We start from the raw sequence: 23,345 nt of genomic DNA on the forward strand, positions 1-23,345 counted from the left end.
GCCAATATTCCACATCTTGCAAAAATTAAGTCTTGCCAGCTTTATTTCATTCAAATAGAAAGTTTCTGTCCTTGCTACACTGCTGCTGGTTTATTTATTTGATTGAATTAAATCCATACTTAAATAGATTTTAGGACATCTAACAACTAATTAGAAAAGGAACACTGTGCAGCAACAACAAACGCAGAACTACTGACATTCTGCACTGTGTGCTATATTCTGATATTCAGGCAAATGGAAAGCAACCCACAGACCCTCTAATTTTCCTTCATTATTTCAGCTAAGATGGTTTTGGGAATGGAAAAAGACACATATAAGAGCATGCAAGCCTTTTCCCCTTATTAAATACCGCTGACAGTGCAAGCAAGAGGCAGAAGCTCGACTGAGATGAGAGGAATATTACAGCATCAAACAGAATGGCTCAGAAAGGGCCAAACACTCACCAGGAACTCAATCTCTCTATGAATGCATAGATTTAGGCTAGAAATCTTTAAAAATGGGCTAACTTTAGTTCAACAGAATGAGTGTTTGTGACTGACTGCTACAATAATCTCCATAGCACTAAAAGATATTACGCTGCTGCTTCCTGATCTCAGCTGAAACATATTTTACTCAAAAATTAAAATAAAAAGTCTGTCAAAATGTACTCACCCTCATGTCATTCCAAACCCTGGAGCTTTTCAATCTTCAAAAAGGATGCAAAAAAAAAAAAAAAACTTTTTCTGAAGTCATATAGCTAAGTTTTATGTATACAATAGTTTTATGTTTTTTTTTTTTTCATTAATCATTTAAATCTGACTGGTCAGGATCTCAAGATCATCCAGCCACAGCAGTTCTAAAGTAAAAATCTCACTGGATGTGAAGATTGTCAGACTTATATTTCAGCCTGTTCCTCACACAAAGTAATCTGACAGTCTCATAAGAGATGTTGGATATGAGTCATAAAAACTATGGTGCTTATTTTGGAGTATGGCAGTCCCAGACAGACCTCTTTCAGTTTCATTATATGAGAAAATAAGCGACCGGAATATTTTTTTCAGAAAAGAAAAAACCTTTTGTATTTCACATAAAAAGTCAGATGTGTTCCGAAGGACGTGTCAGTAAATAATGGCAAACTATTCCGTAAAGTTGGCATGTAACGGAAATTACATTCTTCTCTAGGCCTATTGTAAGTGACGTAGGCATATCCGAATGAAACTGCTCCTTGAACGAACAAAAAAATGTAGGACAGGACTTATAGTCGGATGGTTGTGTTTTCTATTGACGTTATATTGACATTTGAGTGACATGTTTTCCCACCCTCGAGCCACTAAATTATGATTTATATAATATAGGCTAATCTATTAACAACGTTCTGGAGGAGCACGTTCAGATAATTAACCACCTAATTAACAAGGGAGGGGCACATTCAGTTAATCAACCCCATTTAACACGATAATAGGTAGGCCTATATATAGGCTACTACAGCAGACTCTGTTCAGTGACAGTTTTCCAGCATCCCTCCACCACCCCATACTCACTTCTAACTATTATATCATATAACCTGCCAACCTGGGAAGGGGGGAGTGCTGTATTAATTTCACAGCTATAATAAAAACAGTCATTTTGAATAAAGAGTTAATTTAGTCTAAAAAAAATACATGTTGTAGGTTGTCAGCGAAACACTAGGCTACAGCACTGAATCAACAAACGGCAAAAGCATCTGAAACTCAGTGTGTGTGTGCCATGCGTTCAACCTAAGTCAAAATAAGACAATAATCACATTAAACCATCTACTGTGTAGCCTTAGATGTGTAGGTAGGCTATATGCCATCATCAACCAAATTCATCTGCTTTAGTCACGCTTTCATCAGCAATAATCCACTAACATTCTACGCAGTCGAATCATCTCAAAATCAAGCGAGTTTTTATAGAGCATGTTCGGGCGCATGCAGAATTTCGCGGGCATCAAATGCGCGTGCAGCATATTTGTTTTCCAAATCAGTTAAAGCACCAATATTTAAAAATATTAAAAGAAAATACTCTCAAGAACCAGCTTATTATGTTTTTTTAAACACAACCACGAACAAATATTTCACGTAGCCTAGAGCAGATAGGCAACCAAACGGAAGAATTGTTTCCCATAGCCTACAGCTTCTTGATAAAGCGTAAAAAAAGAGTCGTCTTGTATAAGCTGTATTTCTCTCCATTTATTTTTCCACATCTCACAGCAAAGTATAAAAAGTATGTCGGCTTACCTTCTTGTGTCTTCTTTGGTTTAGCCTACTTTGTTTTCACCAATGTGAAGTCCAGTGATGCGGGCGCACTCGTTAGGCTACAGTAAACTACACTGTGCACTTAAAATAGACCATATGTAGGCACACAAGCAACGGAAAGGTCCACTTATGCTCAGCCACAGTATAACAGTGTAGCAGGAAGGTTCAGTGATGTACTGAATAATACAGAGCTCTCCTTTTCCTCTCACACAACTGTAGCCTACTCCTCAGATCGACGCAGAGTAGGCTACGCTGAGACATCTACACATGTGACAGCACTGATCCGACCCACTGAGATTGTGCTGCTGTCAGAATATCCTTAAACAGATAGCAACACTATATATTTATATATATATATATATATATATATATATATATATAGAGAGAGAGAGAGAGAGAGAGAGAGAGAGGGAGATTCAAACATATGTATATATACTGTGTATACTATATAGGCTATATATATATATATATATATATAGCTATATATATATACACACACGGTATATATATATATACATATTATGTTGAGTAACATATTTTTTTTTTATGTTGCTACTTTTTTTTTAGGTTTTATTGAAACATAAGTATTCCCAGCACACATACATCGTAGAGACATATTTGATGCGCTTGTTTTCATCTGGAAGACGTACTTTTAGTGTTTGCTTATCTGCAATGCGTCTATGAGACATTTCCTGTCAGATGTTACCAAGACATTTAGAAAATGTCTTTAAGAAGTTTATGATTTAGAATGTATGTAAAACTGACTTTTTAAAGATATTCATCCATCGGATGTTTGTGCACAGCAGATGCTTTAACACAGCAGATGTGCTATCTGGGTTTTTAATTGTTACAAGAACTGAAGTTTTACTACAGTGGGTCTTTGAGGTTTAAGATACTATGTGAAAAACATCACACGAAAAAAAAAATTCTCCATATAAAAATGGGACATCTATTTGCACTACAAAGTGCTTTTGGCTCTGAATTTTATATTTCTAAATATGTTTTGATTATTTTTCTAGCCTGTCAAATGCAAAAAAAATTTATGCACGAGTGTAAAACTGCATCCTTGATTGCTCTTTTCATTTTAAAATCCTAGGTATGTTATTATAAAATCTTCAGACCCATGCTCCAACCACATGACATTACCATTCCCGCTGACATTTCAAATGTCAAAGGGTTGCATTTATTGCGGTTTTGAGGTGAGGTCTGACTTACCCACTAAACCCTTAAATAACTCTGACATTTTGTTGAAAGAACAAGGGTAACAAAAAAAAAAGGTAAAAAGTAATTCTGGTGTAATTCTGCATGCTTATTAAGACTTCAGGTAAGGGTTGAGACATTAACAATTCCTCATGATTTACTTTTCCAAGAAAATGGGATCATTCTTCGAAACGCAGTAACTGTCTGTTATTCTTTGTCTGTGTAAAAGGAGCAGCTGAATCTGTTTAATCTATAAGTTTCAGGATTTTCAAGTTAAACTTTTTTTCATAAAGATAAAAGTCTATGTTGTTGACAACGGATTGAGAAAAAGTTAAGTTTATTTCCAAAAGTTTTGTAACATTATACAGTAAAGATGTAAAGATGAACTTTACCAGAGAAAAATCCACGTGTGGTCAAAAGTGGAAAACAGAACATGTCATTGGCTCATTGCAGTCACTTCATATTTTTTCCAGAAAGATTTGTTTTCTTTTAAGGCCTCTTGACAAAGACAAAAACAGGTCTTCATTCTTCCAAACAGCCATTCCCATTTATTTTATATTTGGCCATTAAAGTTGTGCATGATTCAGTTTGTCACAGATAATCGGCTCTTGCCACACCAGAGTATCACCTATATAGTCCAAAGGTGATGAAGAAGATTCAAATAGAAGTGTCTTTATTAACCCAAAGTAAACTCTTTTTAAACTAACTAATCCACAATGATGCGAGACAGCATGCAAGCTCAAACACACGGACAATACCGAACAACGAACTGAATGCAAGGAGGAACTTAAATAGAAAAATGAACTGAATACAGGTGTGCTCGTTAATGACTATCCATGGTAATTAACTAACTAGTGGTGGGAAACAGAAAACAAAAGAGACAGGTGAGAGAAATAAACTAATCCATGAAAATGAAACTGAAGGCTACGTTTACACGTGGACGGCTTTTTTCATAAATGGACATTTCACCCCTCTCCGTTTTCAAAAATAACATTGTGCACACTGCACACCTGTCAGTTTTCAGAAAAGTGTTCATTACACGAACCCGTGTATATGCCGTCTAGACATGCCAAACCTGTAGGTGGAACCCTTTAGCCCACGTTAGCAAATCAAAAATAGCCACATCGTTGTTACGTCGGCTGCCTAAAACATGCAAAAGTGCAAACAAAGTTTTCCAAAATCTCCACTCTGAGTTTTTAGAAAGAATCGTTTTCAGAGGAGAATTCTCCGTTTGCGTGTAAACGAAGGGCACAAACGAAGGAAAATGTTTCTATTTTTCAAAATAACCATGTACGTGTAAACAGGGCCTAAAGCTAAAATTAACATTATGGTGTCACAGAGCAGAATCAGACGCCATTGAATGATGACTATTGATTTAAGGCTGTTGGTTGCTGCATGTAAACAAACATAATGACTTTAACTAAATTTGCTTAGCAAGAGTCTCTTTAAATTGTTACCGCACCATGGCAGTATAGACCTGAAAAAGAAAGCTTTATGCTAGGTCCAAAATTGCATACTGTAGCTGTAGCTTATGTATTTAGTTTGAAATGTACTGCACGACCATTAAAAAATAAAATTTTATTTAGCATGGATATGGGTAGAATTAATGAAATTCAGACTACATCCGCCGCTGCACTGCCATTCACAACAACCTATCCTGTGGCTTAATGGGAAAGTGTCCATTGAATGCGCACTCCAGAATCTTTACCGACCCGGGTACTTTTTCACCTATACTGTTTTTCAAATGGAATGAATTAAGACATAGCCTACTACTCCTTTGACATACTGTTTTTCACATAGGTCTACTATATAGACTTTTACACTAATGTCTGCTATAGCACCGCTTGTGGCAGGACTGAGAATGGAACACGCTCTTGCTTTAGATTATGAGTTGCACTCCGCTGACAGACACATTTAGAAAAAAAAATCAAGCTTGTTTATGTTTTGGCCCTAATGGTAAAAAAGGGCAGTGTTTCTTCTTAGAATATAATGGATGGATGGATGGATGGATGGATGGATGGATGGATGGATGGATGATTGATGGATGATTGATGGATGATTGATAGATGATGGATGGATATAAGAGCCACAAACAACAGCAACAATCCAATTACGGTATTAATATAATGAAAGCAGAAAGGCCTTAAAGGGGTGGTTGAGTATGATTTCACTTTTCTAACTTTAGTTAGTGTGAAATGTTGCTGTTTGAGCATAAACAACATCTGCAAAGTTACAACGCTCAAAGTTATTTTAAAGAAAAGGACTACAACAAACGGTTGGTAGGGACTACACGACATTCCTCCCGGGGTTAGTGACATCACCAACCCTAAAATGTACATAAACCCCATCCCCGGGAACACACAGTCCATGTTGAGAAGAGGAAGAGTTGTTGTATAAGAGTACATTTGTGAGTCAGCTCAAACTTTAGCATCCGTCTTTTCACATGCAATAGAAAGTCACTCAGTGTGCATCTCACAACAGTTCCTATACGAGCGATTTATAGATTATCATGACAGAATATGCTAATTGAAGATAGTTAACTCCACATCAGCAACATAAATTCATCAACTAACCATTCAGAGACGTCCTGTTGCATTCTACATGTTGTCACTTTTTCTTGAGTATCTCCATCTTTGTCTGACTCCGTTTTAACATTAAAGGCAGAACAGTTTTTGTAATTTTAGTATGTCTGCGTGAGGTAATCGCAGCTGCTAACACGAGCTCTTGAAACCCCGCCCTCTGCAGCAGCTCATTTGCATTTAAAGGGCCAGGCACAAAACGGTACGTTTTTGCAAACCCACAAAAAGCGACAACTTTAACATGCGATATAAAAATATCTCTATGGGGTATTTTGTGCTTAAACTTCACACACACACACACTCTGGGGACATTAGAGATTTATTTTACATCTTGTGAAAAGGGCATTTTACCACCCCTTTAAAGGTACTGCTATCAAAGCTTGAAATCTTCAGCTTTTAGGCAGCACAATTGTTCTTTCTGTATTACTTTATTACGTTTTCATGGTATATGATTATGGACTCTAATGTCCTTCAGTTATCTTTTGAGCTGCTCATTCTCCTGCTGCCAGCCAGATCACATGTACGATATGACGACAATCTTTATCATATATTTTTTCTATTTTTCTTTTCTGTCATTTGAGCTGATAAACAATGCATTCTTTTCCCTGCGGCTCTCTCAACTGTCCATGCACATACGGCATACCACAAATGAAAATAATAGGATGGTTGTTGTCTTTTTGAAATACATGGCTCTGTTTACAGGCACAGGCTTCTGTCAGATATTGCACAGACCTTGCCCTGAGGCTTGAGATCACGCGGATTACAGTGTGATGCTGGACTGAGGTGAGTGTGGGAGCTTTTCATAGTTTTGATGTTATATTATGCCAAAATTATGGGTGCAACTATGATCATTATGTTATTGGTCAAATTGACCCTAATTGGATTCAATACAATTAATACTAATAATAAAAAAATCTGAACCTTTAACAATTATATTTCTCAAACATTACAAAAAGTAAGCATGAGAACATGATTATTATTATTATTTTTAATAATAAAATAATATAATTTAAAATTTAAATTTTAATATTGAATTGTTGTGTGTGCGTGTAGAGCATGGAAGCAATACCAAGATCATTGGTTCGATTCCCAGCCAAATTCATTTGCATGAACTAATGAAAATTTATACTCTCAACTTAAAGCGTCTTCCAAATGCAAATATTCTCTTTTGTCATACAGGCTTTGAACGATATGAGTATAAATAAATGAAGCATTTTAATAATTTTGTATATTAAGATGTATCATTGTGGTGAAATCCACTTGGCTGTGAATTAATAACCAATCTGAAATAGAACCAATATAACAGTTGCACTCCACCCACAGCAGTCGCCTTTACAGTGAAAGCCATTGATTCTTTCATGTGTTTATCTCAATGCGAATCCCTTCACATCAGCCGTGGCTGACTCTCTGACGTCCACGACTCACATCAAAGACGGCCCCTCAGGAGGACTTTTCAGCCCAGAGAACAGCACACTTCTAACACACCGGCCCTCCCCCAGTTCCTTCAGCACGGTCCTACAGCTCGATATTCGGAGAGAGAAAGTTAATCACACTTCTCATGCCCTGAACCGGTCTTATACATAGTCATTATCTGTGCCTTAATGAAATTCAGAGCTCCCTTCCTCGTTGAAGCTGCAGAGAAGCGGAGGAGTCCCAGACAATAATGTCAAAGCTCTTTGTTGCATGGCAGGGACTGGAGGATGTGATACAAATTGCTCTCATAATTGTTACCATCCAGAGAGTTAGAAAGTCACCTTGTTTTTCTTTTTTTTTACAGTACCCTGCAATTATCAGGAAATAATAACAGGGCCGTCAGTGTCAAGACTTTCTTCCTGAACAAGTGCAATTGTGCGAGGACAACGAATCTGAATTTATTTGGCTCCTGATGCAAGAATAAAGAACTGAGGGGTTTTTGTATTTATTGCCAGATGTTCTGAACATTCCAAATCTCTAAACTTTAGACATCATTCATTCTCAACCCAGATCTCCCTCTGGGAGGAAGCAATCCGAGACAGGCTGACCTATTTTAATGTATATTTGATGGAAAATGCACTTACACTATGAATTGTTGATGCTGGAAAAGAGAAGAACCGAGTTCATTTGCACCTCAACTGTCACTATTAGCATCCACATTAGTCACTAAATGCCTTATGTTTGTGATTTAGATTTTACAGTTGTGTGTCTTGTTGACTCCATTTGCCATTTTTTATTATTTTCATCCTTTTTTTAAACATATAGAGCTGAAAAATGTATTAAGCAATCATAAACATATCAAAATTAACTATTCAGTGTTTCTCCACTATCTCTTTGTGCCATTTCAGTTATTTATGCACAGTGCATCATTTGTAATTTCCCCCAATTTATTTTCTGCAATATTAAATATGCTGTTCTGCAGAGGCTTTTTTATGGGGTGAAATCATACAGAATAAATTCACACAGTGAATGACATAAACAGCTGGAGAGACAATTATGGTTACGTAAACAAAAGCAAATTAACATGAATTCCTTTAGCTGGAATTCAGAGCGGGAAGCACACAGTGTTCTTCCTCTATTTCATAAATATTGAAAACACCATGAAATTTTTAAACATGCGCGCATACATGCACACACAAATATATCTCTGGAATCTGACATTGGTTTCCATAGAAAGAACAACTGAAAAGGCATCCGATCAAGAGAATGTGCATCACCCATGTGCCCCACCAGCTCTCTGAAGATTCAACCAACTTCTCTTCATATGCAAATAAAGCTCTTAGAGTAAAATGAGCAAAGCATTTCCAGCAAAGATAGCTGATTATCTAAAAGTCATGGCTGCAGTGGTATTTTCATATATCAGGCATCCTTTGTGCAGTGCTCTATCAGAATAAATTACATTAATTTTCTTTCTTGATCTGTTTCAAGTGAGTCATTGTGCCTATAACAAAGCAATTGTAATCACTGAGAATTTTATATATGTATTTCAGTTCTGTATTCAAATTCAATTGGTACAGTATCAAAACACTCCAATATCCAGTCTAAAAACATTTAATATCCCTATTAAATCATTTTTCACAAGTATAATGTATAATTAGTATAATGAAGATGGCATATATATGATATTATTATACTAAGTGGGATCTTAAGTGGCTCTGGGAATTTCACAGCTGATTTTAAAAAACACCTTTAATGTTCAGACATTCCTAGTTAGCAAATGTTATTAGTTAAATTAGTCAATATTTAATTGCTTACTAATTTGTCACCTTGTTTTTCCACATTCTGATATGTATAATACATAAAAGCATGATACAGGACTGCCAATCTATCAAGAAACGAGTAAAACAAGCGAACAAATAAACAAAATGGAAAGTTCTACAAATATTTTCAGCTCTTAATAAAATGACTAAAAATGTGAATGTGAATATTAAATTATAATATTAAAAGATATGACAAAGAATGCCATTTTAAACCAAATCAATATTTTAATGTGTACTGGATATTTGTGTAAATATTTAGACATAATACACAGAGTACAGTATCAAAGAATTATAAATAAATAATTCACAAAATCATAAAATAAATTCCATAAATAATTAATACACTAAATACATTAAAGGGGACCTATTATGCAAAATTCATTTGAACATATGTGTGTTGACAGTGTGTACACAACTATAATGGTAAAGATCCATCCACTCCTTTTTTTAATCCCTATAAATGTGTCTGAGTGTCTCAGAAATAAGCCATTTGCAGATTGTAGCTTTTGTGACATCACAAATGCTTGTACACAGCTGTACACAGTCCGCCATGTACTGTATCTTCTCTCTAGAGCATTTAACAGCAGCATTCAAGTAAAAAAAAATTCTTATTAAAGCTACTAAAGTTATTCAATCAAGAGTGAGTGATTTTCTGTTTTTCTTTTTGTTGTTTGATTCATATTAAAGTCGACATGAAATCAAAATTGACCCTATTTACTTTGTTAGCGCATATTACTAGTCTTGTGGTGAACAATTAATCCATGCAAGTTAATACAGAGAACATTTTTTTTTGTCGTGGTAATCTTTAATCAAAGTCTGAAAAGTTACTTCCGGTCTGGAATGGCGTTCCTTTTCTGATGACGTAGGTTTGACGGCTTGGGTTGAAAACGCTTAACCACTCCCCTCAAGCCGTTAGTCTGCTATGAGCGAGAGTTGGAGAGGAGGAGCGCTAAAGTGACCCAAAACCCTGCCCTCTGTTCAATATTCCCTTTCACTTGGAAATACCTCACAACACTGGAGAAAAGTCGTTTGCAACTTCCTGTTCACAGGGACTTATGCAACAGCATATATTGCATTCAGGTACTGTATATTACGCTGCTTTCACGTTAAAAACAGATCTAATATATACACATGCGATTTCTTTACTTGCGGTTTACATTCACATACATAACCGACTGTGTTTATGTGAACTTTGTGTGTTTTTGACATTATCTTGTGTGAATTTGATAGTTTAAGCGCAATAAGTTGTGATAGAACTTAGTTTAATACTCATGATGTGACGCACCATCTGACAGCCGGCTTTCTTTGTGCGTGTTTCGGGTGTATCGAGTTATTTTGAGCTAAAACTTCACAGACACGTTCTGGGGACACTTATATTACATCTTGTAAAAAGGGGCATAATTTGTCCCCTTTAAAGTAAGAAAATTGAGAAAATATTGTAGTATAAAGCACAATGTGCAATTCAGGCTCCATCTTGTCTCTTGGGTTGTATGGTCTGTGAGTCATAGGATAGATCCTGTATGAGGAGCATAGAGAGTGAAAAGATCAGGCTCTCATTAAAACTAGGATGGTGTATAGCTCTACATCCAACTAAGGAACAAATTTAATTAGCGGACTGTGAAGAGAAGTCATTCCGCAACTCTTTCACTATTTATTACACACATCGCCATGCGCTCTGTGGCCTAGTTCTGCCTCAAGGCATAGGCTTTACTTAAGGTAAATTAGAGGATTTTGTTTGTTTGTTCCTCTTTAATCTTAAAAAGGGTTGAGAAAATATTTTGCGGTGCTATGAAATTGTAATGTGGCGGGAGTTTGGCTATGACTCTGTGATTTGAAATCAGAGGGGAGCTGATGATGAGGAGCTGCAGAGAGAAAGCAATTAATAATCTCTTCAGCAGACTGTGTCTGCATGACTGCACATACAAATTAATGGATTTCTTCTTCCCCTTTTTTTTAATTTTGAACAATCAATTGAGGTTATGCCCACGCGGTCAGCATTCCAACTGCATGTTTATGCTTTGTTTAGTTTTTAATATTACGTGGAATGGACAGTAGTTTTGCTGTCTCTCATTGATTTTATCCCTGAGGAAATGCATAGCCTACATATTGTATCTGTTGAATTGTATAGTGTTGCTGTTACCTAAATGTTAAAGCTGTTGAGTACAGTATTGTTGTTGCCATTAAATTGTTGATATCCCATCAACACATGAAATCCCATCATTTATTCTGGCAGGATGCTGCAATCTGTTGCTTTATGACAAAATCACAAGACACCCGTGGTGCTGTCATAATGATAATCATTATGACCCTGGCTTTGTACATTACGTTAAGAGGATTTTGCGGGCAATCGACAGACTGGACCACTAAACTGTCACTATAGGTCTAAATGCACATGTTCTTTTCCATCACTGTGAACCAATTAAGATGGATGACCTCTATTGAAATGCTTTCCTGTATTATGGGCAATACATTAACACAAACAGCTAGATCACTGGCAAATATTTCTCACATTAGTGCCATATATTAGACTACTCGCATTTTGTGGTATGCCATACACCACAATACTATTTTTTTATGATATATGTGTGATCAGTAAATCTATTTTATCATTAAAAACAACAACAAAACCTATCTTTGTGTCAATGTAGCGTCAGATAGCGAAAGAGCGATTTCTCTTCGTGAATTCAGTTTATACATTTTTAATACCTTTTGTGATTATAATAACATTTGAATATGCTTGCATATACCTGTTACAGACTGTGCAATTCCGGCAATTCTATAAGATTGTTACATATTACATTGTACGACATGGATATAATGAACTTGGATGTAGACTGTAAAACGATGACACCTATTGAATCGTAGTCTATGACGTTTAGAAGAATTAGTTAGTTTAGAAGAATAAAACGTCATCAGCATGCACTAGTGGTAAACAAATAGAGCAAGTTGAATAGGACTTTGGCAATTGTGGTTGTTAAGGACTGAAAAAAGAGGAGATAGCAAAAAAGGAGAATATGGATGCGGTCATGGCTAGGGAAAAGAGGCCAACTTGGCAAGCCAATTTTGCAAATGGAGCTTGAGGAAAGTAGTTTTAAGTTTTACCGCCATATCGCTTTGATCAATACACCATTTCTTGTTGCATTTTAGACCTTAAAAAGAAACAAGCGCAAAGCCCACTTTAGAAATTTGTCTTTGAACTTCTGTTTTTACGGTAGCCCTGTATATTTCCATCGCATCGCTGTTGAAGAGTATTTAGCTGTTGAAGTGGATTTACTTACTGTAGATTAATCTAAAGTTATTATGAGCACTGTAATGTTTGAAGTGGATGTCATAAGAACATTTTTTTTAAACGAGAGGTTCATTCATAAATCCGTAAGACCTTACCTTCATGCTGTGGAAATACAAACCAGAAGACAGAACGAAACGAGCGAAGTGGACGGGGCTACATAAGATCTGGCCAGTTAGCTCGTAGCAGCAAACACACTGTGAGGATCAGGAGCAATTTCTGACACTGTCAGAAAATTATTGCGGGTATCTTTGGTCGCAAGACCGTGACAACGGCCGTCTTTGAACCTCTCTCACTGTACGACGTAGGACCACCGCTTAGGAGCCACGGCCACAGAAATCACCATGATTGGTCATCTTTCTTCTGGGACAGCCCAAAATCGTACCGTACATTAGCGATAACATTAGTTGAAGAAAGGACATACTTCTAAGTAAACCTTTTTCTTAAAGGCCCACTTTCAAGTGCCTTGAAACGAGATGCTTTAATGTTTTGAGGAAGACCGGGTGGGACATAGGCTAGGCTATAGGCGCTGAAGCTGTGGCTGAAATCTGTCAATTGTTCACACAATTACTTTTTTTTATATGGTGAATGGCGCATAGGGATAGGGAACGATTCAGACTGTGTAAATATGCTTTCCTTTGGGGTGAATGAAATATGGTTTCACACAAACCGCCGCAGCGCGCACAGTCTGTTTTGGTCCAGACACGATACCACAGAGCGGATCATATGTTTGAAATGGAGAACTTATCTAACCCATTTGAATTTTACACAAAATGCTATATTTTAAAGCGATATGGATAGGATTAGGAGGAGAAACGGTTAGCCAGACTCAGAACAGCACTGACAATAGACGAGATAACATACCGATGCCATGCACCAACATAAATTAGGCCTACACACTTTTCTAACTACACACCCTCAGCATGATTATAATCACTATTTTGCTTTAGTAACAGTACCATTAAATCTAAAATGGAAATCTATTAGACTGTGCCTAAGCTGTCAAATGCGGCTTTGCCGAGCTCTCCAAGCGTTATAAACAAAACGCTATTGGCTATTTTAAAAAAAGGAGGAGCTGCTCGATAGCCTAATGTATATTTATAATGCTTTAGATTCTAGAGAGCATTTGAATGATGTCATCAAAATTGTTGATCCATATTGGCAGAAGTGAGAGACTGTGCGTTTTGAACACATATCTTCTAAATGCAAATTTGGTCATTGGTTTGATGCACACTAGCTTATAGATCATCTTAAGGCTAACATATTCATAGGCCTACTAAAAGCCAAAATAAATACATTTTGATTTCATGGGGACTTTAAAGGGATAGTTCAGCCCCTTACTCACCCTCATGATGTTCCATGACAATCCTAAAAAAAAATTGGATTGCCCAGATTGGATTGTACAATCGCAAAGAGAAATACTGCCATCTTTTGGTCTTGGGAATAATTGTGGATTTATTTATAAACTTTATTTATCTTAAACACCTTTAGTATGTTATACTAAGCAATGATCTAAACAGAGACTAAACAAAAAACAAACAAAATAAAAAGAAATTTTTTTTTTTTTGTTGCAGTTTTGTTTATTTGATTTATTTCCAACTAAAAACTTTATTATTTAGAAAATGTATGGATACCCAGCAAGGACATGACTTGGCACTTGTGTTAGATTTCTAATGCAATTTCTGTGACGTACTGAACAAAACCATATCTCATCTTTTAGGAAGTTAAACAAAATTCAAAGTACTAAGCATATCTATTACAAAATGCTTTAGTAAACCTGAACTTATTTACATCCTGAGGATGAATGTAGCACATATAACTTTATACATAAAAATACATATTTTTTTACATAAGAAATATTAGAACCCTGTTTCATTCATAATGCCTAGCATATGTGGAATAAATAAACAGGATGTGAACAATTATTGCACTTTTGCTAAATAAACAATATACTAAATTCTCATGATCACATAAGCATCATAAACATTATGCACAAATCTAAAAATTTAATTTTTTATATCATAATATAACAAATATATTAGTAGAGTTAATTCATTAGAGGTCAAAATGAGATGGTCTGATTTGGAAGGACATTAAACCTCAGAGTATTGGAGACCAAATCCACTCTTCTGAAAAGCAGGACTGCAATATAAAATTAAATAATTGTTTTGCGTTTGTATTCCTTGTGTTAGTATCTTGACACTCCTTGGTAAAGCTACAGTTCAAGTATTAATAAACATGTATCATAATCTGACACCATTATGTTGCAATATGCAGTTCTACGTAATATAATTATGATTGATATAACATCAGCAGACATATCAGAACTCATCATGTGTTAACTGGACATTTTAGCATAGAATTGTTAAAAACAGTTAAAAGTGCAAGTCTATAAGAAAAAAATCTTTAAGTTAAATTGTGCGAATTGAATCATTCAAATAATCTAGTAGATCACAAATATGCAATAACCTTATTCATATGCATGTGGACTTACATAAATTCTGATTATTATTAAGATTTAGATGCTATTCACCATTTCAGAATGAGAAAAGAAACATTAAAGTAAAACAATCAGTCAAGGTTGAGGTGTGAGGGAAAAAAAGACATGCGATGTGATGAAGTGTACTACTGTATATGAAGTGGAATACTAAAATACTGCATGCTATACCATACTTAAACAGATAATTATTTTTAAAATATAGTATGTGTAAAATAATAGTACAGTATCTAAAAATACGGAAATGTATGGAAAAATTGTTTGCTACAAAATTGTTTTTTTAAACTGTAGAATGGAACAAAGTTGTTACATTGTTGGATGTTTTATATTAGACAAAGGTGTCTGGTTACGATCTCAGAAATAAATATGGCTATTTTGCAATGTTTAATATAACTTTGTATACAAATATATACTCTTTTGTCAGTCCAGTGAAATAATGAGTAAATATTTCGAAGTGTGTGCTGGTCAAATAATGCACAGTTTGGCAAATGTTTAGCGAGTCATTTGAGTACCCTGCTGAACAATCCAGCATAAACCAGCATGAATTCCAAGTTGGTCCAGGCCGGTTTATGCTGGTTAGAGCTGGTATAGTGCTGGTCATGCCGTTCTCAAGCAAAACTGAGCTGGTGTAGCTGGTCCACCAGCACGCAAAACATACCTTATGCTGGTGACCAGCAGTGCTTGATTTTTCAGCAGGGCATTCAATGCAATTGGACAAATATGTAAAGTAAACACTTCATAACCTACTGCATTCCTAGTTGAGTAATAGGGTAGTTTGCCATTGTGAACAGGACAGTCACTTGGTTAGTCTATAGCAGTACTGTATACACATGCTCAAAGCTGTGAGTCTGCTCCCAGTGTGTTCAGATCATCTCGGGTATACTTCTCTGCCCCTGAGCGAAAGCTTGCCGAGATCTCGTCAAATGTTCGGCCTTTGGTCTCAGGAACTTTGAAGTAGGTGAAGACGAAGAACATCAGCAGGAGGACAGTGAAGATGATGAAAACATACGGGCCAGTCAGTTCCTATAAAGGGAACAAACAGTGAGTATTTGAACATTGACGAGAAGAGAAACAATATTACTGTGTTCATGTTTACATACCGCAACATACTGGAAGGACATTCCCACCAAGAAGTTGGCAAACCAGTTGGAGAAACCAGCGACAGCGATGGCAGAGGGCCTGGGGCCTTGACTGAAGAGTTCTGCCACAATGAACCATGGGATCGGGCCTGGTCCGATCTCGAAAAATGCCACAAAACTGAAGATGGCTACAATGCTGACGTACGACATCCATTTCACTTCTTCCTGAGAAGGATGATTAGTGAATAAACACCATTAAACATTAAAGTTTACACCACAAAACTGTAACAGAAGATGTAATATCAGTGGAATCATACATACTAGTAGCGCCATAGCTATGGTCATGAGAACAGAAGACCCAGCCATTCCCATCAGCCCAATAAGATGTAGTGATCTTCGGCCAGTTCGCTCCACTATGAACAGCTAAATCAGAGGGGGATACAAGTATTTTCAACTAAAACTCTGTTACCGGTCTAAACAAAGGACAAATTCACAATAAATACGCTCTTACTGACTTACCGACACCACTGTGAAAGCTGTGTTCACAACTCCAGCACCAATGGTGGCATAGACTGGCTCAGACACCCCTGCTTTCTCAAATATAGCAGTAGAGTAATAAAAAACCTGAAAAACACAATTACATTTACTGAACATGCAAATCACAGTTTATGAAATGGCAGCTACAGATAGTACTCAACCAGAATAAGTATTTCGCTGCCATATTTTAGATTTTCACACATTTAACAGGTGTATGCATTTTTATTTATTATCATTGAGTCCTATGTTTCTCTGTTCTTATGTCGTAAAGCTTATATTATTCTTGCCTTACAATAAAGAAAAGGTGGTTTACTTTGCACGGGAGCATTAAAGGGTTAAAATTGTCCATGTGATTGTAATCCAGGTTAACCAAAACTTTCAAAAAGGCCATAAAGAGATCATAATAAAATGAATCCATATGAATTGAGTGGTTTAATCCAAGTCTTGTGAAGAGACACAAACACAGTATGACAAACAGATTTAATAAACATCAAAACAATGATTGACACATGAACATCACATTATGGTAAACAGAAGCTCAAACATGCATGCATGATGCACAAGAACCAATGACAAGTTTTTGTGTTCACCATATGTGATGTTTATGATTAAAATCCTAAATTAATCTGTTCATCATATAAAACAATTTGTGTCTCTTCACACTTGCATTAAACCAATCAGTTAACTTGGATTCATTTGAAGATGCCCTTTATGGCCCTTTTTTTAGACCTTTTTGAAAGTTGGGGATCACCTGGACTTTCAGTGGAGGAACAGAAACCTCTCGGGTTTCATAAAAAGCATATTAATTTGGATTTTTGGGGTTGAAAACACATGGGGGTGAGTAAATGATGACAGAATTTTGGGGTGAACTAACCCTTTAATAGTTGTTCTAATGTATAATTATGAACATTGCTTGACATTAATGGTCCTTGTACCTTTAAACAATTTGTTTTGGTCTTTAGAACAGGAAAACAAAGAAACCGTTTATTTATTACACATATTCTACCTTTCTCGTGAACAAAAAAAAACTAACCTCATGTATTTTTTTCATATTTTTTTTCCGTTTTTATCACACTTTGTTCTAATTCACCAAATGGAAACAATAAAACCGAAATCGATAAACAGCTTGAATATTAGATCTCTACATGGCCGGGAATTAAATGCCCCTTTCCACTGATTGGTCAACCAAACATCAAACCGTGCCATCATCAGTTGTTTCCCAAAATAATAGTCATCCGCTGCGACAGTTGTACAAATTGTGGCCAGTGAAAATTTAAAAAATGCTGAGTGGCTAGTAACTATGAAAAACCACTAGCTGGTGAGCAAAAAAATTTATGTCAAGCCCTGATAATAATAATATTAATAAAAATACATGTTTTAAGTTATGTTTTATTTACCTTTAAATTATAAATATATACCAGGTATTTCTATAAAAAGCAATAGAATTTGAAGAAAGGATGGATGGATGGATGGATATTAGATATGGAAATAAACAGGAAAACGTACAGCATTGATACCGGATAGCTGCTGGGAGAGCTGCAGCATGATGGCAATGAAGATGGGCTGGCGGTAGAGCGATGAGCGGAACAGCTCAGGGATCGTGACCTTCTTCTCCCTCATCATCTGCCTGCTCTCCTCCCTCATCTCCTGCATGTCTTCTTCCACGTCATCAGTGCCACGCAGCTTCTTCAGCACTGCGGAAACGAGTTAGTTAGGACGACTGCAAACCCCCTAGACAGCATCTTAAGTGGGTCCTAAAAACTCACCACTCTTGGCTTTGGCCTCCTCTTTCTGGTTGATGAGGAGGAAGCGTGGGCTCTCGGGGCAGAAGGGCAGCACGGCACACTGGAGTAAGGCTGGGATGAAAGTAAAGCCAAGTAGGAAGGGCCACATTGTTGAGTTCCCCATGATTTCTTTAATACCAAAGATCTATAGAAAAAAAGAACAAAAAGATCTACAATCAGAAAGGCTTAATGATGGTGGTCTCAAAATAAAGAAAACACTTTGATTAACCTGTGCCATGAGGATGCCTGTGACAATACCAAGCTGATGAAGTGTACCAAGCGCCCCACGTAATGAAGTTGGAGCGATTTCTCCTACATACATTGGTACAAAGCCTGTGGACAGGCCAGAGTAAAGGCCGACAATGAAGCGTCCAATAATGAGCATTTCCCAGGATTCAGCCAGTTTGGAAAAGCCCATTAAAGCAGCAGATATGAAGGCCAAAACATTAACCATGAGCATTGAGTTCCTCCTGTTAAAAGATTAGAAAGACAACTTTTAAAGACACAGGAATCCAGAATACAAGGAGTGTTTGTAAAGTTCTGATTGGATAGTCAAGTTACCTGCCAAAGCGGTTTACAAAGAGACCCACCGAGAAGGAGCCGAAAATGCCACCTACAGAGAAAATGGCCACTGATACAGACCAGAGCGTAGTTAAAGTGGTTGACGGTATGGCCTCTGCATATCTACGTTGCCACGTCTCATTGTAGAAGGTTTCAATGATCTACGAGAGAGAGAAAAAAAACATTACCCCTTGGGTATGAGAATCATTAGAGAGAGTGTTCATTTGATACATCAATGCTAAATTTTCTTTAAAAAAAAAGAAAATTTCACACAAATAATTTATGTTTGTATGAATTTGTAACTTTTTTGTCAACTTTTTTTCAGTCAAGTCATTTGCTCCAGCAGTTCCACATTGCAGTCAGCAGAGGGAGCAGTGTTACTTCACTGACCGCTGAGTCAGAAAGATTGCATAAGAAGCTGCTTCATTAAACTTGATCAAGTTAATCATCAAACATAAACAAGCCTGGGCTTATTATTGTGACTTACTTTCTTCCTAAATTAATGAAAAGGAATGAATTTTTTTTAAAGAAAATCTATTCACTCACAAAGTTGAACATGAACAGTACCCTTCAAAAGTTTGGGGTCAGCAAGATTTCTTTTATAGAAAGCAATCTATAATTCTTCAGCAGTGATGTATTAAATTGACAAAAAGTGAACATTAAATTAAGCAGCACACCTGTTTTCAACATTGATTTCTAAAGGATTATGTGACACTAAAGACTGGAGTACATTTTTAAAATTACATTTTAAAATATATAAAATAAAAAAAGTTGTTTTAAATTGTAATATCTCATAACTGCTTTATTGTATTTTTAATTAAATAATTGGAGCCTTGGTGAACATGTTGACCCCAAACATTTGAATGGTCAAAAAATTATAACCAACAATTCACTTATAATATTAAAATCCCCGTCACAGTAATGATGACGCCCTTACCATCTCCTTGACTTTTGACTTTCTCTCTTTATCCCGTTAAAAGACTAATGACACATGATTTCCCACTCTATATATAGAATTCTCTCAAGTATGAGGGATTTATCCAGAACCCTACACTAATGTGACCCATAAAGGGTTCAAGGTCACGTATCCATTCATTATTCATGGTGAAAAAGTGTCAGAATGCCGTTAAAAGAATCTCGGCAGTGCTTGTCTATTATTAGAACGCTCTGCACGTGTGAATCAGCACATTTTAATAGGCTATTCTAGAAGGAGGGTTAATACAGCATACAGCTAATCTAAAATTAGATGCCTTACATAATGACACTACCATGCAAACATCAACAATGCTACAATGAATATAGAGAAAAAAACTCTATATCCATTTATCAAATTGCCATATGCAGATATGTAAGTGCTTATGACACTCCATGTGTCATGTCTGTATAAGTGTTCACCTTCTGAGGGGCATTGATGACTCCTGTGTTGTAGCCAAACTGCAAGGAGCCAATCACAGCAGTCCCGACAGCCATCAGCAGATTAACTGTCAACTGCTGTAAGGGAAGAGGAACAACATTTGAGTTAAACTATAGCTAAAGCAATATTTTAATTTGGCACCAAATAACAATGGTTCTCTTTATTCCACAGAACTGTGGACTCACTATACAGTAACATGCTGAATGAGGGAAACCCTGTTGATTATCAAGTATGATCCTATTACAGACCCGGCAGCACCTGAACCGACGCACGCACACATACCCCGACTACTCCAGCCTCTTATTCCAATCCACTCAAACAACCGCAGGCTCTTACATAACATGCTCAACAGGCCTTCAAAGACAACCACTTTATCTTGAGCACTAGCACGTAGAGTCATATTAACTGTACAAAAAATACTGTAACTCCAGCATGTGATTTTATACGCGCTCCTAAGAATTATATCATGGAATCCAAGCGTCTACCCATCAACAACCAGTTATTCTCAAACTTAAGAAGGTTACATCAGTAGCCTTTTAATAGTGTTTTAATCTGGCCGCTGTGTTTTAGCAAACGTTCCCTGCAATAGAAGGTAACTGTAGTGGCAGGTTCACTGTTGGCCGATTGCGCCCCCTGGCGGCCATGTTCTGTTCTGCTTGGACTTAGAATGTTTGCATGTAACACTATACTAAACTAAATATTATATCCACAGGTTAATACATGCAATGAATTGCAGTTACCGTAAACAAAATGAATAAAAACAAATTAACTGATGTGTATTTTTTTGCATGTTCACCTAATAACGTAGGCCTCAAGTCCTTAGGAAAAGCTTAACATTCCAGATTAAATGAACATACAGAAACATAAATAACTAAGCAATGCAATGTCCACTGAGCCACTGAGGCAAAGGGGTTTAAACTTTAAAGGCTTGCCCAATAATAAGAACACTGCTCTCTTATTAATACGCAAATGTCCAAATGTCATGGTTATACAAAAATGTGTCACTTATAATGAACATATGCACATGCATTAATCATGGTTGAGTCCGGAATTTTTAATTTATTTTGGAATATACACAAAAAAGGAACAAAAGCTGTCAGTGGTAGGCTACACCTTTGTACATAAAAAGTGCATATTAGTGGACTATACCTCAAAGGTACATTTTGGTACCAAAAGTGAACATATTAGTACCTAAATGGTGCATATTAGAACCTTTTGTAAAGGGTACCGTCCGAGTGACAGATTCTGCACCATTTATTTCGGGGAGTGTGTGAAATAAGGGAATCAGTATGCTGTGTAAACAGTAAATGTTATAAATTAATTTGACAATTAATTTCGACATGCCAGTCTTCCTAATGGACCTTCTAGATCTAAAAGCAGGTGTTTGATGCAAAAGAAACAGACAATTGTCTCGAAATAGCAGTTTTTCTCTTATTTTGTAAATACTTGTGCAAAGCAGACCTTAACTAACCCTGCAGCTGTTCTCTTGTTCAGAAGAGGCTGTGATCATCTTTATGTTTAGCCTTCTTTTATCACTTTACTTCCCTGGCAAACAAGATAAATCAGATTTATGTCAATGTGAAACCAAGGGTTAAAGTAGCCGAATTAATCTGAATCTCCCCTAAATATCTTAGCAATGCTGTGGTCTGGGAGGTCTTTAGAAGGTTTTATCACATATTTCCATTACTTATGGATTTAAACCTGGTGACATGAGACCATTGTTGCAGGAGACAAAAATGGGTAGCCTATTGGGTAACATGGCTCAGTTTAACCGTGCAAAATTCAATCAATTTGGAGCACAGTTTTACTATTTGTCGAGGTACAGATATAAACCTCAATTAAAAATATAGGTAATAAACTAAGAGTTCTATCAGTTCACTTTTGTGCTTTCGTTTTTGCATCTCTAATCTCTCTAAAATTTAGTTTTAGATGAAATCTAGTTTTGCTTACTTTGCAGTTCTTTTTAAGTATTTACTGAAACAGTTACAACCCAGTTATATATCCCTCGGGCTTTACTGGCAAACTTTCGAAACGGTAGGCTAGATGACAAAATTAGGTAATGCATCACCTTTATAATGAAAAGTATGGCTATAGTTAAATGATCACTACACTAGAGTTATAAGGCAGGCAATATTACCTTACCTTTTTATTAGACTCCATGATGGCAGGTTAAAAAAAGTTTAAAAAAAGTTATAGAATAATAATTTTCTTCTTTTCGTTGTGGTGGGAAAAAATCCTAAAATCCACTTTAAAAAGAAAACAAATTACATTCGGAGCGAAAATATCTTAATTTAATATCCACAATGTATCAGCCCATTTGTCCTTTTGAACGAAGCCTATATCAGTCAATCTTATATTATTGTCATTTAGTCTGTCAGGTGTTTTCAGATAACTGCCTGCCATCAGTGGTGTAAAGCGCTTAATATAAATTCTCGAACACAGGTTCTGATTGGCTGTTGCCTGGTTACCTGTGACCGTGTGGCTATGTGTACGCAGGCACGTATCGAAATGGGCGCCCCGATTGGCTGCACGTATTCAACGGAGTGATGTAAATGCGTCGACTTTTCGTTGTAATCTGGACAATCCTGAGAGCGTGTTTCTAGATTTGTACCAGAATGAACAAACATGCCTTATCCAGATTTAATATGCATGGTGTAAAAAAAAAAAAAAAAAAACATGCATAAAAAAAATAAAAAAATAAAAAATCGTAGACAGACCATAACTTGGTCATCCACATGATGTTTTGTCGTAATACATGTAAGAAATAGAGGCATTAACAATCTAAAGGAGAAATATAGGTCTAATTATTTTTAAGAATTAATAAATATGCATATAACTTTTATATATGCTTTTTTATGGAAATATAGGACTGTGTCTGCAAGTAAGACATACTAAATATTGTTTGATTAGAAAACAAATA

General features: G+C 36.3%; 2 protein-coding genes across 5 annotated transcripts in view; both read right to left on the reverse strand.

The window, feature by feature from the left end:
* rap1gapa (RAP1 GTPase activating protein a) overlaps positions 1 to 2,504 on the reverse strand; it is a 98,847-nt gene extending 96,343 nt beyond the window's left edge. The window contains exons 1-2 of one of the 4 annotated variants that reach the window (XM_079587612.1): positions 2,238 to 2,355; positions 652 to 685 (exon numbers count right to left, since the gene is read on the reverse strand). The gene's annotated coding sequence lies outside the window, so the exon portion shown is untranslated. Of the gene's footprint in view, positions 1 to 651; positions 686 to 2,237 lie in introns of all 4 variants that reach the window. The other 3 variants (XM_079587617.1, XM_079587621.1, XM_079587611.1) reach the window with 3 other exon arrangements.
* An 11,482-nt stretch (positions 2,505 to 13,986) lies between these two features.
* On the reverse strand, positions 13,987 to 22,865 carry slc2a1a (solute carrier family 2 member 1a). The gene is made up of 10 exons (XM_079588925.1): positions 22,568 to 22,865; positions 20,407 to 20,502; positions 19,012 to 19,172; positions 18,680 to 18,920; positions 18,433 to 18,595; positions 18,173 to 18,360; positions 16,649 to 16,753; positions 16,451 to 16,552; positions 16,151 to 16,354; positions 13,987 to 16,073 (listed from the first exon to the last, which is right to left on the reverse strand). Exons 1-10 carry the CDS (start codon positions 22,583 to 22,585, stop codon positions 15,885 to 15,887), a joined length of 1,467 nt encoding a protein of 488 aa, XP_079445051.1. The 5' UTR covers positions 22,586 to 22,865; the 3' UTR covers positions 13,987 to 15,884.
* Positions 22,866 to 23,345: the final 480 nt, after the last annotated feature.

The sequence above is a fragment of the Phoxinus phoxinus genome (genome assembly GCF_949152265.1).
Source record: "Phoxinus phoxinus genome assembly, chromosome: 18".
Lineage (NCBI taxonomy): Eukaryota > Metazoa > Chordata > Actinopteri > Cypriniformes > Leuciscidae > Phoxinus > Phoxinus phoxinus.